General features: G+C 66.4%; 1 protein-coding gene across 1 annotated transcript; it reads right to left on the bottom strand.

The window, feature by feature from the left end:
* Positions 1–566: 566 nt before the first annotated feature.
* SLC39A4 (solute carrier family 39 member 4) lies at positions 567–13,795 on the bottom strand. The gene is made up of 11 exons (XM_026660047.2): positions 12,688–13,795; positions 9,202–9,486; positions 6,943–7,147; positions 6,013–6,263; positions 4,678–4,849; positions 4,137–4,309; positions 3,543–3,704; positions 2,948–3,055; positions 2,469–2,523; positions 1,171–1,323; positions 567–844 (listed from the first exon to the last, which is right to left on the bottom strand). Exons 1-11 carry the CDS (start codon positions 12,895–12,897, stop codon positions 567–569), a joined length of 2,052 nt encoding a protein of 683 aa, XP_026515832.1. The 5' UTR covers positions 12,898–13,795.
* Positions 13,796–14,113: the final 318 nt, after the last annotated feature.

Below are 14,113 nucleotides of genomic sequence, written 5' to 3'. Positions count from 1 at the left end.
GGAGCGGGCGGGCGGTGCTCGTGGGCTGGACGGAGAGGGGGTGACAGGGCACGGAGGGGGCTGCAGTGACACAGGGGGGGTTCTGGGCTCCCCCAGGACGGCAGGGCTTACAAGGGGCCCAGCGAGCGCAGCCCTGGCCCCTGAGTCGAGGGGCCCTTTGTTCCCTTCTGCAGCAGGCCCTGCCCCCCATCGCCAGGCTCTGGCACCCGCTGCGCTCTGCCCCCGTCACCTCACTGAATTCAGGGGAGAACTCTGTGCTAATGAAAACGAGGGGCACCCAGTCCTGAGGAGCGAGCCAGTGCTAGGCTCCCTCCCCCATGCCACTACGCCGACACCCCTCACTCCCGACCCGCAGCCCCGGCTAGCCCACCCCTGGGCTCCCCCCTCCCCCAGCTCCGCCGACACCCCTCACTCCCGACCCGCAGCCCCGGCTAGCCCACCCCTGGGCCCCCCTCTCCCCCTCCCCCAGCTCCGCCGACACCCCTCAATCCCGACCCGCAGCCCCCTGCTAGCCCAGCCCAGAGCTCCGCCCCCCCCCAGACTCAGCTCTCAGTGGGACCCTTGGATTAGGGCTCGGACCTTTCCCCTCTGGCGAGCTGGGCGTGGGGGCAGGGCGGGGGTCGGTAGCCGGGGACGCCTGCGTGCGAGGCGCTCACCATGTCACAAAGGGCCACGTAGAGGAAGAGGCCCGTGGCCACGGTGAAGATCCAGGCCTGGAACTCCTCGCCCGTCGTCACCGAGAGCGCGATGTAGAGACCGAGGAAGGCGGTCAGGGCGCTGCTGAAGTTCAGCAGCAAGGCCTTCTTGACGCTCAGCCCCGCGTGCAGCAGGGCCGCGAAGTCCCCTGGCAGGGCGGGAACGAGACCACGTCAGGGGGGGCTGCCATTAGCCTGGGCTGCCGGTCACCCCCCACTACGCCAGGCCAGCAGGAGCCGCCCTTAGCCAGCCTGGGCTGGCGTCACCTCCCCTGGGCTGGCCCAGCCGGAGCCTGGCTGGCCTGGGCTGGGCCAGGAGTCACCCCCCAGTTAGCCCGGTAAGAGCTGCTCTGAGCCGGTCCTGGACCGGAGTCCCTGGGAAGGGTCCCATGGGGTCTGGGCTGAATAACCCCCCTGCACGGCCTCGGGGCGGCCCAGCCTCCGGCGACTCCCCACCCCCGGGGCAGCCGCTCACCGAGCTCATGCGGCAGCTCGTGGCACAGCACGGCCAGTGACGTGGCCAGCCCCGTCTTCCAGGAGGTGGAGAAGGCAGCCCCCACGGCCAGCCCGTCGGCGAAGTTGTGGATGGCGTCTCCGATGGTGATCATGTAGGGGATCATGCGCTGCTCTGCGGAGCGAGGGGCAGTCAGGGCTGGGCCAGGGGCCGGTCCCCTCCCAATGGAGAGACCACCGCCAGCCTGGGGACCCCTACCCCACATACCCAGCCCCCCAGACCCAGGCAGCCTGGGGGCCCCAGCCCCCCAGCCCCATCCAGCCTGGGACTCCCTGCCCCAGACCCCCAGCCCCAGCCAGCCTGGGGCTCCCTGCCCCAGATCCCCAGACCCAGGCAGCCTGGGACCCCCTGCCACAGACCCCCAGCCAGCCTGGGGCTCCCTGCCACAGATCCCCAGACCCAGCCAGCCTGGGACTCCCTGCCTCATTCAGCCCCCCAGCCCCAGCCAGCCTGGGGCCCCCTGTCCCACCCACCCAGACCCACAGGCCCAGCTTTCCAGGATGCCCGCCTCCTCCTGCACAGGCTCATCCCAGTGGCCCTGGTTCCCGTCTCTGACAGCAGTGAACGGCGGATACTTTAGGGATGGGTCATGAAGCCCCGAGGAGCCACGCGGCCCCATGCGGGAAAGTCCTGCCAGGCCTGGTCCCTCTGCTGGGGCAGAACACTGCCAAGCCCTTCTCATTATGCCAGTGTGTGAGAGGAATTTCTTCACTGCAGACCCAGTGGCCTAATGGATAAGGCACCAGCCGCTGGAGATTGTGGGTTCAAGTCCCACCTGGGTTGGGGGTAACAAATATTTCTGCTTTTCCCAAACCACTAAGCTGGGGGAGAAGCTGAAAGGTGTCTCGGGGTGGGGCGAGGGCACCAGGCAGGAGCAGCAGTCAGAAAGGGGAAGCCTGGCTGGCTCGCCCCAGAGCTGCGGGTAACAGGCTGTAGGGCCCCACCTGCCCTGGTCCCAAGACACAGGGTAGCCCCTACCCCAGGGATTTCCTCAGCACCAGCCTTCCAGTACCTGAGCCACTCCTTCCTCCCTGGCCTAGCCCCGCTGGGTGGGGGCTGATTGGGGGTCTGGGGTTGGGGTCAGAGGTCTGGTGGAGGGGTTCTGGGGTTGGGTTGATTGGGGGGTCTGGGATGGGGGTCTGGGGATGGGGGCTGATTAGGGGTTCTGGGATGGGGTGGGGGTTGCTGGGGCTGGCGAGTGGCACGAGGGGCTCACAAGGCTGGTGCCCCTTGCAGGGCAGAGGCACTAAGTCACTCACCCCGGCTGCGTCTCCCCTGCCCCGTCTTTCTGAGACTGGCTTCCTCCGCGGTGACCTGGAGGAGGGAGGGACAGACAGGGAGCATGAGGGTTGGCCCTCACCCCGGGGAGCCCTCTGCTGGCAGCAGCTGCCTGGGGGTGCCCCATGGGGCCCAGACCTTCACCTGAGTAGTGAGCCTGGGACCCCTGGCCACAGCCCCCCACAAGGCCAGGCACAGCTGGCATGGGACACGCGCCCCGCTCCATCCAGCTGTGAGCAGGACGCAGGCACAGCCCCTGTTAGAGCTGCCCCTTAACCCCTTCACTGCCAGGCCGGCCCCATGTGCCGGGCCATGAAGGTAGCAAGGGCAAGGCGACATTCAGAGACGTGCCCACTGGGCTGTACCTGGTGCTGCCCAGTGGGTGAGGCCCACCTGGCTGGCCCTGCCCTGCAGCCTGCGTCATCCCCCTCCCCGCCCTATCCTGGGGGCTGGGCCTTACCAGGTCGGCCTGTGAGGCCCCTTTCTCCTGCTTCCTCCTCCTCTGCTCGGCCTGGTAGACTTGCAGGGACATGGCGTGGTCGTGCGGGTGCCCCCCGCCAGCCTCCTCCTGCCGGAGCAACACACACAGCTCACCCAGCGCCCCCCACGGCACCGACGGGGAGTGGCCCACGGGCCCCACGGGCACCTGCCTCGGGGGCGTGGCAGGTGCAACAGCCACCCGCAGCCCAGAGCACGGAGCGCCCGCGCCACCTGGGCCCAACAGGCACTGCAGGGAACGGCAGGGAGGCAGCGCCTGACGGGGTGTTGGCTGAGACGCGGGGAAGGGCCAGGAGATCTTTAACCCATTCCAGCAGCACAGCTCCCACTACCCCTGCCCCCGGGGCATGGGGGTCAGCGCTGACTGCCAGGGGAGAGCGCCCCCCGCCGACCCCCCGCCCCGCTCCCCGCACCACAGCGCCCCCTAGTGCTGCACTGGGGCATTGGGGTCAGTGCTGACTGCCAGGGGAGAGCACCTGCTTTTTCTGTGCCCCCCGCCCCTCCAAAATACCCCACCTCCCTCCCCCATCTGCCCCCTGCCTCCCTCGCCCCCAGACCTCGGGCTCGTTGCCCCCCAGGACGCTGAAGAACTTCTCCAGGAGGAAGAAGACATAGATGCCGCCCAGCACGGCCAGCAGCTTCCAGATGGTGTCCCTGGTCCCGGCCTCCTCAGCCCCGTGCGCGTGCCCCTCGTCCACGTGCGAGTGCAGGCCCAGGAACTGCAACGACAGCACGAGGGAGTCTCAGCCGGGGCGGGGGGCTCGCTTGGGCATGCGGGGACTCCCCCTCTCTGCCCGCGCACTCCCTGTGTGTAAGCACGCGCCCCTGCCAGTGCCACACACCCATGTGCATGCTCGCCTCCCCCCGACACTGGCCAGCACACACGCAGCCATCTGCACACTCACCTGCACTCACTCGCACGTGCCTATATGCACACCCATGTGCCCATCCATACGCCCGCACGCACACCCATGTGCACACACTCCCATGTGCCCACACGCACACCCATGTGCACACTCACACGCCTACATGCCCACATGTACACCCACGTGCACTGGCCCACGTGCCCATGCACACAGCCCCCCGGGTGCTCACCCATGCCCATTTCCAAGCTGTGCACGCAGTCCCCGGGAGCGGGCCCAGCTGCTCACCTGGGGGATGAGGTGGAGCAGGGCGTCCCCAGTGAGCGAGCCCACAGCCAGGCTGACAAAGCCCTGGATGACGTAAGGGTAGGCGCTGGCGCAGGCGGTGCACAGGAGCAGGACGATGCCAAGCAGCGCGCACAGGCAGATCACCAGCGTAGCCAGCGAGCCATAGATGTACCCTGTGCAGAGAGCGGGTGTTACCCACCCCGGTCCGGAGCCCCGCACCGCCCTGGACAGGGCAGGACGCGGAAATCCCAGGCAGCCAGATGCCCCCGTCCAGCTCCTCCCCAGGCACTTGAGGCAGGAGGGAGTTGGGGTCTGCCCCCGCAGGGCACGGGACTGTCCTCAGTCCCGAGTCGTTAGGGGCTGTGAGGACACGGGGGCACCGTGGGCACCGCCTCCCGCCCCACTACCAGATGCTTTGAAATGGCGAGATCTCCGCACGCCCCGGGGACTGCCCCTTGTTCTAACCCACGGGCACCGCCAAGCCCAGCCATGGGGCCCCTCTCGCCCGCCCGGCCCCCCCGCACAGGAGACAGGGCCTCACTCTCTGCCTCGGTCAGTTGGCCGCCGGGCGCGCTCAGGTGAGGGACAGAGCAGGCCCCGCTGAGCTGCTGCTGGAGCAGAGCCGGGCTGAGGCTGGTGAAGTCCGGGCCAGAGATCCCTGCGTCGGGGTCGAGGCTGTAAATCTCCAGGAGGTCGCCGGGGCTCAGACACATCTGGAAACACAGATGGGGAGTTACTGACGGAGTCGGCGGCACCCAAGCCACGGATCTGAGCCCCTTGCGGCCCAGAGCCCTCAGCCAGGAGAGCGGCCTCTCCAGGGCTTTGTGCCGGCTCCAGCGACATGGATCCAGCCCACCCCCAGACGGTTTCCTGGTTCTCCGCCTGCCCTGCCCAGGTTCGCTGCCAGCCCGAGGCCCAAGCACGACGCTCTTGCTGCCACACTGCCTGGGCGGGCGGCTCTTTGCTTCCTGCCCTGGGACCTGCCCCGAGGGCTGCGGCTGCCCCTTGTGAACCAGACAGCAGGACACGACTCCGGCCCCAAACTCAAACGCAGGTGGGAAACATTCCCCAGGCCTCTGCCCAGCCAGGCTGCTGCCAGGCGGTACCAACGGCCCTGAGAAAGGCTGTTCTCAGCCCTGGGAGGCGAGGGAGTCAGGACTTCTGGGTTCTGTTCTGGGGCTGGGGACACCCTCCCACTAGGGGTTGTGGGGAGAGCAAGTGAACTGGGGTTAGGAAGGAGAGAGCTGGCCGCGTTTCTGGCAGGTGGCTCGTGATGGTGGGGTCAGGGGTCAGCAGCCGGGGCTCACTTCCGGTTTGTGTCTCTGCTTCAGGGCTTCAGCCGGCCACCGGCGGGGTCAGGAAGGATCTTCCCCAGTGTATTCTGGGAGGATTTATCTCCTTACTCTCAAGCACTGGGAATGGCCATGGCCGGAGATGGGGCACTGGGCAGGGTGGGCCAGGCCAGTCCCTTTCTCTGGCATTTGGCTGGCTGGTTTTTGCTCACATGCCTGGGGTCTGACACCCCCACATGTGGGGTGGGCAAGGAGTTTCTCCCAGTCAGGCTGGCAGGGACCTCGGGGGGTTCCCCTTCCCCTGCAGCGTGTGGGTCACTTGCAGGATTAGCTGGGTGTAGCTCACTGGGACATTGCCCTGCCATTGCGGTCCCTGCTGTGCTCTGCCTGTGGGCTGTGGTGCATTGGCCACGTTTCGGCTGTGGGGTTCGCCTGAGGATGCTGGGGGCCTGTGACACTCAGGAGGTCAGACTCTGATCTGGGCCCCTCTGGCCTTTAACCCGATGATTCTCCAGACGCCCCTGCCCTGGGTTCCGGGTCCCTCGGACTGCCGGCATGGGGACAGCTGTAGCCCTGTTGCTTACCGTGTCCCAGACGAGACCGGCATCGTCCGGCTCCCTCTGCCCGGGGAGGCTCCGTCTCAGCCGCCGGGGCGTGTCGCCGTGGTGCGGGTCCAAGTGATCGCCGGGGGCTGTGTGGTTGCCGGGGCGCTGGCTGTCGTGGGGAGCTGACGTGGGCTCCTCGTGGTGATCGGCGTGTGCTTCGTCGTCATGGTGATGGTCCGTGTGCTCGTCCTCTGGCCCCAAGGCCAGCTGGCCCATCAGTGCGGTCAGGCCTGTCACAGGCCAAGCCCGTCATGCCCGCTCCCAGCCCAGTTGCCCCTCGGCAGGAGCGGCCCTTCCCCTGCAGCCCCCCCGCCCAGCTCCATCACTGCAGCCTCCTGCCCCGTCCCCCACCCCAGGGCTCACCTCCTGGGCTCAGAGTTGGCTGGGGCCCGGGGATGCTGGCGCGCCAGCTGCCCAGAGCTCCAGGAGTGGAACATCCCGGCTGCTCCCCCCCACCCTGAGGCAGGGGCTGGGACAGGGCTTTGCAGGAATTTCCCCCTCTGAGCCCGGCTCCCCCGGTGCGAGGGGAGAGCCCAGCCAGGCTGCGGGGGAGCCCAGCTCTCTGGCCTGCAATGGGGACACTGCAGCCTGCGTGACGCCATCGGCCTGCGGGGGGCCAGAGCGGGGCTGTGCCCGGGGGCCTCTCGGAACCAGCGCCGTCCCTGAGCCTGCCACCAGAGGGCACCCTGCTCACACCTGGAGCCAGCAGGTGGCACACGCCCCGTTGGCAGGGAAACCCGTGCCAAGCGCCCGCTGGCCACGGAGATGTAGGGCCGCAGGACCCATCGCCCTGTGCCAGCCTTTCCCAAGGGGCAGGGGCTCAGCAAAGCCCACCCCCAGTGGCCTGCTGCAAAGGATTCTGGGGCCCTGCGAGGAGGAGCCGGGTGCGGGGGGGTACCGAGCCCTCACCTGCCAGCGTCAGGTTCTGGGACTCGTTGCCGTAGCGACGGAAGATGTACCCCAGGAAATAGTGGGGGGGCGGCAGGGCGTGGAAGCAGTCCCCCAGCAGCACGTGGTACATGACCGTCACCAGCACCCGCCCGGCCCCGTCGGCCGCCACCCGGCCGGAGACCGCGGTGCTCTTCTGCAGGACGTGCTCCGCGTCCAGGCACGGCTGCGGGGGAGAGGGCTGATGAGAACGGCTCCCAGTCCCAGACCAGACCCACTTCCGCCCCGTGGGTCTGGGCTCCCCCAGCCACCATGCGGGAGAGTGTGGGGTGGATTCGGCGGCGTGGGGGTGGGACACACAGGGGAAGGAGAGTGAGAAAGTGCCCCCCAAGAGGAGATGAGTCCGGGCACTGCAATAGGCTCTGGGAGCTGTCCTGTGACTTGGGGGGCACAGGCCTGGGGGTCAAGACCAGCTCCCCAGCTACGGGTGTTGGGGAACAGCAGCAGCTGACATGCCTGATCCAGGCCCACCCATCAATGGGATGGGCTTAGAAATACCAAAGGGGGAGCTCGGGGGTGGCCGTCTCCTGCTTTTCTCAGCAGCCCGGAGGGCTGGAAGCTGCTGGGCGTTTGCGCTGCGAGTCTCCCGTAATCCCCTGACTCCAGGGCTTGGAGCTTTAGGACCCTCCCCTAGGTACAGCGAGACGTGCCCTAGAGGTGAGATCTGGTGATACGGGGAGGGGGGCAAGGTGTTAGCGTGACAGCGACAGATCAGAGTGTCCCATAGGCTCCCGGGGGGGCCTCGGCCCCTCTCCCTACACAGTGTTCGAGGAGGGGGGGTCACAGCTGGTGGTTTGGACACCCCCGCCGGGCACTGCCGGCCAGTTCCAGCCTCAGTCCCAGGAGCTGTTTGCTAACAGGTGGAACCAGCCAATTTCTTCCTTGGCTGCAGTCCCAGCTCTCTCGCCAGCAGCCCCGGCAGCGCCACTTGGCTGGAAAGGGTCCGGCTCACGCGGCTGCCTCGCTCCAGCTCTCGGGTGGCCCTTGGCACCGCTCGGACTGTCCCACGGCCCCGCCTGCGCTGCTCCGGGGCAAGGCGACCGGCGAGTGACGGGGGCAGCCCAGCTGGGACCTGGTGGCTCGAGTCAGCAGGGGTGATCGGGGTGGGTGACAGACTCCTGGCCCCATCCACACTCCACTGACTGGCACAGGCCTCGTGCGCAGAGGGCACTGGGCCTGCAATGGGCCAGGATCCCGGCACACAGAACCACTGGGGCACTCGGGCCTGGCTGTGAGCGTTGGTGTTTTCAGAGAGGGACTCTAAGCTGACTTTACCCCCCAGCTCTGCCAGGGCCGGCAGCCCGGCCATGCCACGGGGCTTGCATGACTTGAGCTTAATAGTCAGTGCTGGGGGAGGGGGTTCGGGGGGACAGAGAATGAGACTGTACAAAAACACAACTCAATCTACGTCGTCTACTGGTGCACCAGGGAGCAGTGCAAACCTACAGAGCACTGCACCCAGCTTGTTGTGCCAAAAATGTTGTTAACATCCCGACTCCAGTGCGTGGCCACAAAAATCCAGCCCAATCCAGACGGGGGCGACTCCTGTCTCCTGCCCACAACCCGCAGCAAGAACAGCCCATTGCACGGCTGGACGGCGCTGGATAGTAACTAGTGACACCACATTTATAGTGAAGGGCTTATCTGTGATGTCACTGCTCCAAATTCCTGTGCTGCTTCTTATAGACACAGCACTGGAAAATAGCGCCTCGCCTCGTTACTCAGAATGACACCCCTCAGTCAAAGTCCCGGACCCAACCTCTCCAGGCCCATGCTCCCCACTCCATGGGGCTAAAGCCCAGAGCCCAGAGGTGAAAGTGAGCCGGTCCTGTCCGGTACGGCGTACCGGCAAGAGCCAGTACACAGCCGACCACACCGGCAGGGGGCAGCTTCCCCAGGCCGGCAACTTAAAAGGACCCGGGACTCCCAGCCGCCGCTGCTGCAGCCCGAGCCCCGGGCCCTTTAAATAGCTGGGGGGGCCCCGGGGTAGTGGCGGCGATTTAAAAGGCCCGGGGGGTGGATGGGTCAGGGGTTCTGAGGGGGGCGGGAAGTGGGAGGGGGCTGATAGGGAGCAGGGGCCAGGCTATTTGGGGAGGCACAGCCTTCCCTACCCAGCCCCCCATACAGTTTTGTAACCCCAATGTAGGGGGCAGTAGTGACACACACCAGATTCCCCAGCAGGGAGCAGTCACACACGCGCACACACACTCTTACACTTACCTGGTGCCTGTCTGCGTCTCTGTAATTCTCCCGCATGCCTCCCAGCAGCTCCGCCACTTTCTCCGCCGTGGGCCCCGCAGCGGGATTCCCGCTGGAGAAGCTGGTGAGGAAGGCCCCGGCCTCGGCCACCCACTGGCCGCCCCTCACTGCAGCGCAGATGGCCGCGGGGTCTGTCAGGTAGAGCAGCACGCCGGCACCGAGCTGCAGGAGCTCCGTAGCCGTGAGGTTGGCGTCGCCCGTCCCTGCCTTGCCCACGAGCGTGAAGACATCCGGCACGGAGATGCACTGTGGGGAGACGGGCAGAGCTGGCACACACCACACCGCACTGAGACCCGGCAGCCTCTTGCCATCGGTGACAAGCTGGGAATATGGCCTGGGGCCTGCAGAGCCACTGGATGCCTGGCGTGCCCTGCCACGCCTGCCTCGGCTCAGGGCTAGGCTGTGCTGGGGTAACTACCCCGATCCATCTGTGGGGTGGGGAGCCCCTCGAGGTGACGTGTGGCACTGGGCTCAAAGGGGACATTTTACCCCAGCATCAGACCTTGGCGCCCTTGGGGCAGTGAGCCTGGGGCCCGAGGAGCTGGGATCCCCAGCGGCTACCCTGCCAGTGCCCGGCTTCGGGCTGTTGCTGTGTGAGCTTCGGGCCCTGCTGCTTCCAGTCACAGCAGAGAGCTGGGGAAGGGTCTAGGCCAACGGTTTCCAACCTTTCCCATCCCAGGACCCTCCCCTGAGCCCTCAGCCCCCTTGAGAGGGACAGGTGGACCCTGGGCACCATCCCTGGCTGAGCTCCCACTCGGAAGCATCAGAAGGGTTCTGCACCACGGGCGCTGACAGCTGGGCCGATGGTCTCACAGTCGGACACTTGACATTGGCACCTGGACGTGTGGCCGGATTCTGGGACATGCTGAGCACCCAGCAGCTCTCGGGGGCGGTGGGCACCGGGCACCCGTGACCAGCAGGCCGGTTGTGTTTGCCACCTCATGCCTCGGTTTCCCCATGTCAGGTGGGGGTAAGGCTGGGCTCGCTCGCTCCAGGGAGGTGGCGGTGAGCTCACACACCAAGCTCTTGGCGGGCCCGACGCACTGACACGGCCTTCAGTGACACGCAGGCGTGGTCGTCCCTGGGACGTGATGCTAGGACAGGGCCAATGGTGTCCAGGTCAGGAAGGGACCCTACTGATAACCCAGTCCCAGGGTAGCCCTGTCCTAGGGGAGCCTTTGCCTCTTATCTACCCTTCAGCAGCTCTTCTCAGGCGAGCGTGGCTGGCTGGGTGTCCTGTGCGGATGCAAAGCGCCCAGCCCTAGGCAGCAGGGAACGGCCAGCTCCCTGCATGCTCTAGCCAGGGGTCAGTGGGTTCATCTCCGGTGCAAAACACACACCCCCGGGCAGCCCGTCTCAGAGCCAGATCTCCAGCCTCGGGCAATGGCCCTGTAGCCGCGCCAGGCTTGGCTGGAGCTCGGGCTCTGAGGCCCGGGGAGGGGGCTGGGTCTCAGAGCCCCAACTCTGGCTATTTTGAGCCCGGTGCTGTGAGCCCCAGGCTGCAGACCCGGGCTCTGAGACCCTCTGCCACGGGCCCGGGGTTTGCTTGTTTGTTTTGCAGTGTGGATGTACCACGGAGGGGGGAGCGTAGGCAGCTGGGCTGAGACCGCTTCACCCAGGCAGCCAGCATCTCTGGGTCTGCGCTGGAGCCTGGGAGAGACCCGAGGGCAGTGCCCAGCCTGCAGCTCACAGCCAGTCCCAGGCGATTGAGCCCCCTGCTCCAGCGGCTGAGGCCCAGCCCCGAGGAGGGGCCAGGAAGAGCCGTCCCACTACTGCAGTAAGGGGGCTTCTGCCTTCCCCAGACGCATGGGGATAGCGGATCCGCCCGGGGTCTACAGCTCCCCTGCAAAATAACAACCACGTCCACTGCGCACCCCCACTGCACACACACACACCCCTACACACTGCACACTGCACACACACACTGCATACATCCCCTGCGTGCACACACTGCACACCCCCACTGCGGGCGCACACACCTACACACTGCACACCCCCACTGCGGGCGCACACACGTACACACTGTGCACCCACTGCACACACATGGACACACTGCACACCCCACACTGCGCATGTACAAACTGCATACCTCCACTGTGTGCACACCCCCCACGTACACACTGCGCACCCTGCACCGTGCACACACACTGCGCACCCCACAATGTGCGTGCACACACACGTACCCACTGCGCACCCCACACTACATACAAACGCACATAGTGCACATATGCTACACACATATACACACACACTGCCAACAGTGCACACCCTACACGTACCCACTGCGCACCCCACACTGCATACAAACACACATAGTGCACATATGCTACACACATATACACACACACTGCAAACAGTGCACACCCCACACATACCCAGTGCACACACGCTGGACACAAGGGGAGCATGCAAACACAGAGTGCACGCACGCACGCACACACACACTGGGCGGAGCACAGGCCCGATGCCCCCTCCCTTGCCCCTTGGTTGGCCATGGACACCCGTGCGAAGCAGGCATGCCAGGCTCCCGCTGGCGGCAGGGAGGGGCGAATTCTGAGCCTTGCTCCCCTGCAGTGCAGGCCAAACTCCCACTGACTTCCTAGGGGATTTCCCTGACCAGAGACTGCCCGGGATTCGAACTAGTCAATGGTAATATTCCGAGTCACGTCAGTAACTGCAGCCCTGGACAACAGCCAGAGCCCGGCGGGCGCAGCTGAGATGTTCGCAATAGACTCGAGGCCACAGGCTGGCTCTGCCCTGGCAGCCCCTTGGCGCTTGCCCCAGCCCCCTGCGCAGGTCCCCAGCTCCACCCCACCCCTGCAGACCGGCCACGGCCAGTCTGGGCTGATTCTGCTCACAAGGGGCTTGAACTGCCTGCACCCGTCTACACTAGCGAACACTGGGCTGGTGCAGGGGGGGGGCCCGGGGAGGAACCTGCCAGGGAAACGGGGGCCGAGGGGCCGGTTCTGTGTCTGGGGAGAGACGCCCTGTGTTTACGGCAGGGGAGTACGGGGTTAAGTGATGGCAAACTGTCAGGAACAAAGGAGCTGCCTCCCTGCCCCTCCTGGTGTGGGTGCCGGAGCTGGCCTGGATCCCAGCCACCAGCCGGGGCAGCCAGGAGACCCTCCCACCCCTGCCCGGCACATGCTAGCGCCAGTTCTGAATGCACTGGCTATGCCAGGGCTCCCCCATCCCTCGGGGAGATGCTCCTCCGGCCGGAGCCATCCCTGCACGCCCCCTCCCTTAACATCTCCCCCTTGCGTCGCACCCCCGCGTCCTCCCCCCCGGACGGGGCGCTCCTGCCGCGGCCTGGCCACGATGCCCCGGCTGGGAACCTGCCGTTCCTGCTGCCTCGGCCCCTCCCGCCCGGGCTGGAGTTTGACCCAGTCTTTGCTCCCGACCCGCAGAGGAAGGAGGGGAGCGGACCGCGCCTGGCTGCGGCGTTACCTTTTCACACGGCACTGCTGGGCACTGCACACGGGCCGCCAGGATACTTAAGAGGGAGTCCAGGGCAGCGTGGGGCAGAGAGCCTTCTCCCGACGCCAGCAGGGCCCACACGCTCTGCAGCACCTGCTCCTGGCTGGGCGCCGGCGCCCCTCGCTCCGGGCACACAGCCCCCCCCAGGCAGAGCAGAACCAGGGGCACCAGGAGCGCCATGGCAGTGTCCTCGAGGCCCACGCTGGCTCCAGCCAGGCTCCCCGGGGCCAGAGAGCCAGAGCTGTGGGGAGCAGTGGCTCTAATCCTGCAGGTATTTGCTGTTGCCGCCTGTGATTGGCTCAGGGTGAGATTGCCTCGGGTTAACCATTCCACAGAACCCGTCCAGCTCTGCAGATCCTCCTGCGATAGGGGCAGGGCAAGGTGGCTCCGAGTTACCCAGCCCAGCCCATTGTCCCGCCGGGGAGTGGCGGGGCTCTGCTCTGCCAGGAGAGCAGAGGCCGTGCCCGCTCCAGCATCGTCAGCAGAGCTGCCCCCGCCGGGAGGAAATGAGCAGGCAGGACCTGCTCCGAGGCTATTGCCCAACACGGTTCCAGCCCCGGCCCTGGAGACGGGACAGTCATTCGCCCAGCGGCCCCAGCTCCTCCACGAGGAAGGGAAGCCCTGCACGGGGCAGACGCATGGACGACAGGCTCCTGGTCCCCGCTCCACCTGGGCCAATCCGTTCCCCTCTGTGCCTTAACTCCCTCCCCTGGAGGCCAGCCCCCCATGGGGACTGCGAACAGCAGGGGTGGTTCTGCTGGAGACAGGCACTTCGCTCTGCCCTGGCGAGCCCCGACCCTCACACCGGCCTCGTCAGCCCCAGCGCACACCGCAGACGGGGAACGGGCTCCCAGGGGAAGTGACTCATGCAGGGTCATGCAGTGAATCAATGCAGAGCTGGGGCTAGAAGCCCTGACGCCACAGCCCTCTGCTGTAACCACTAGGACGTGCTCCCCTCCCAGAGCCAGGAACCCCCTGACTCACCCTTCCTGTGGCTCTAACTGCTAGAGCCCACTCCCCTCCCAGAGCTGGGACAGAACCCAGGAGTCCTGGCTCTCAGCCCCCCTGCTCTAACCCACTAGGCCCCACCCTCCTCCCAGAGCTGGGGATAGAACCCAGGAGTCCTGGCTCCCAACCCCCTGCTCTAACCCACTAGACTCCACAACAGATTCTTTAGTGTCCCCATGTGAGGGGAGAGGAAGGTTCATTCTGGGCTGGGGCTGGAAGGGTCCCCCATGTATCCCGATCAGTGGCACTGGAGTCGGGGGGCCCGTGCTCCCTGGAGGGAGGGTGTGTTGTTGAGGGGGCACCAGTGGACCGGGGAAGCGGGGCTGGGAGGAACGCGGCCATGTGGACAGAGCGGGGCCCAGGGTGTAGTGAAGTTCCACTGGCTCAG

Source organism: Terrapene carolina, unplaced genomic scaffold, assembly GCF_002925995.2.
Source record: "Terrapene carolina triunguis isolate 2854851 unplaced genomic scaffold, T_m_triunguis-2.0 Scaffold58, whole genome shotgun sequence".
Lineage (NCBI taxonomy): Eukaryota > Metazoa > Chordata > Testudines > Emydidae > Terrapene > Terrapene triunguis.
The sequence above is the reverse complement of the archived record's forward strand: the minus strand, read 5'-3'. Positions and strand labels throughout refer to the sequence as shown.

Coding starts and splice junctions, on each gene's coding strand:
- SLC39A4 (XM_026660047.2), bottom strand. CDS start 12,897: ATGGCGCTCCTGGTGCCCCTGGTTCTGCTCTGCCTGGGGGGGGCTGTG. Junction 2,524..2,947: donor GGGCCTCACAGGCCGACCTG/GTAAGGCCCAGC, acceptor TCCCTCCTCCAG/GTCACCGCGGAGGAAGCCAG. Junction 845..1,170: donor CGAGCTGCCGCATGAGCTCG/GTGAGCGGCTGC, acceptor CCGCCCTGCCAG/GGGACTTCGCGGCCCTGCTG.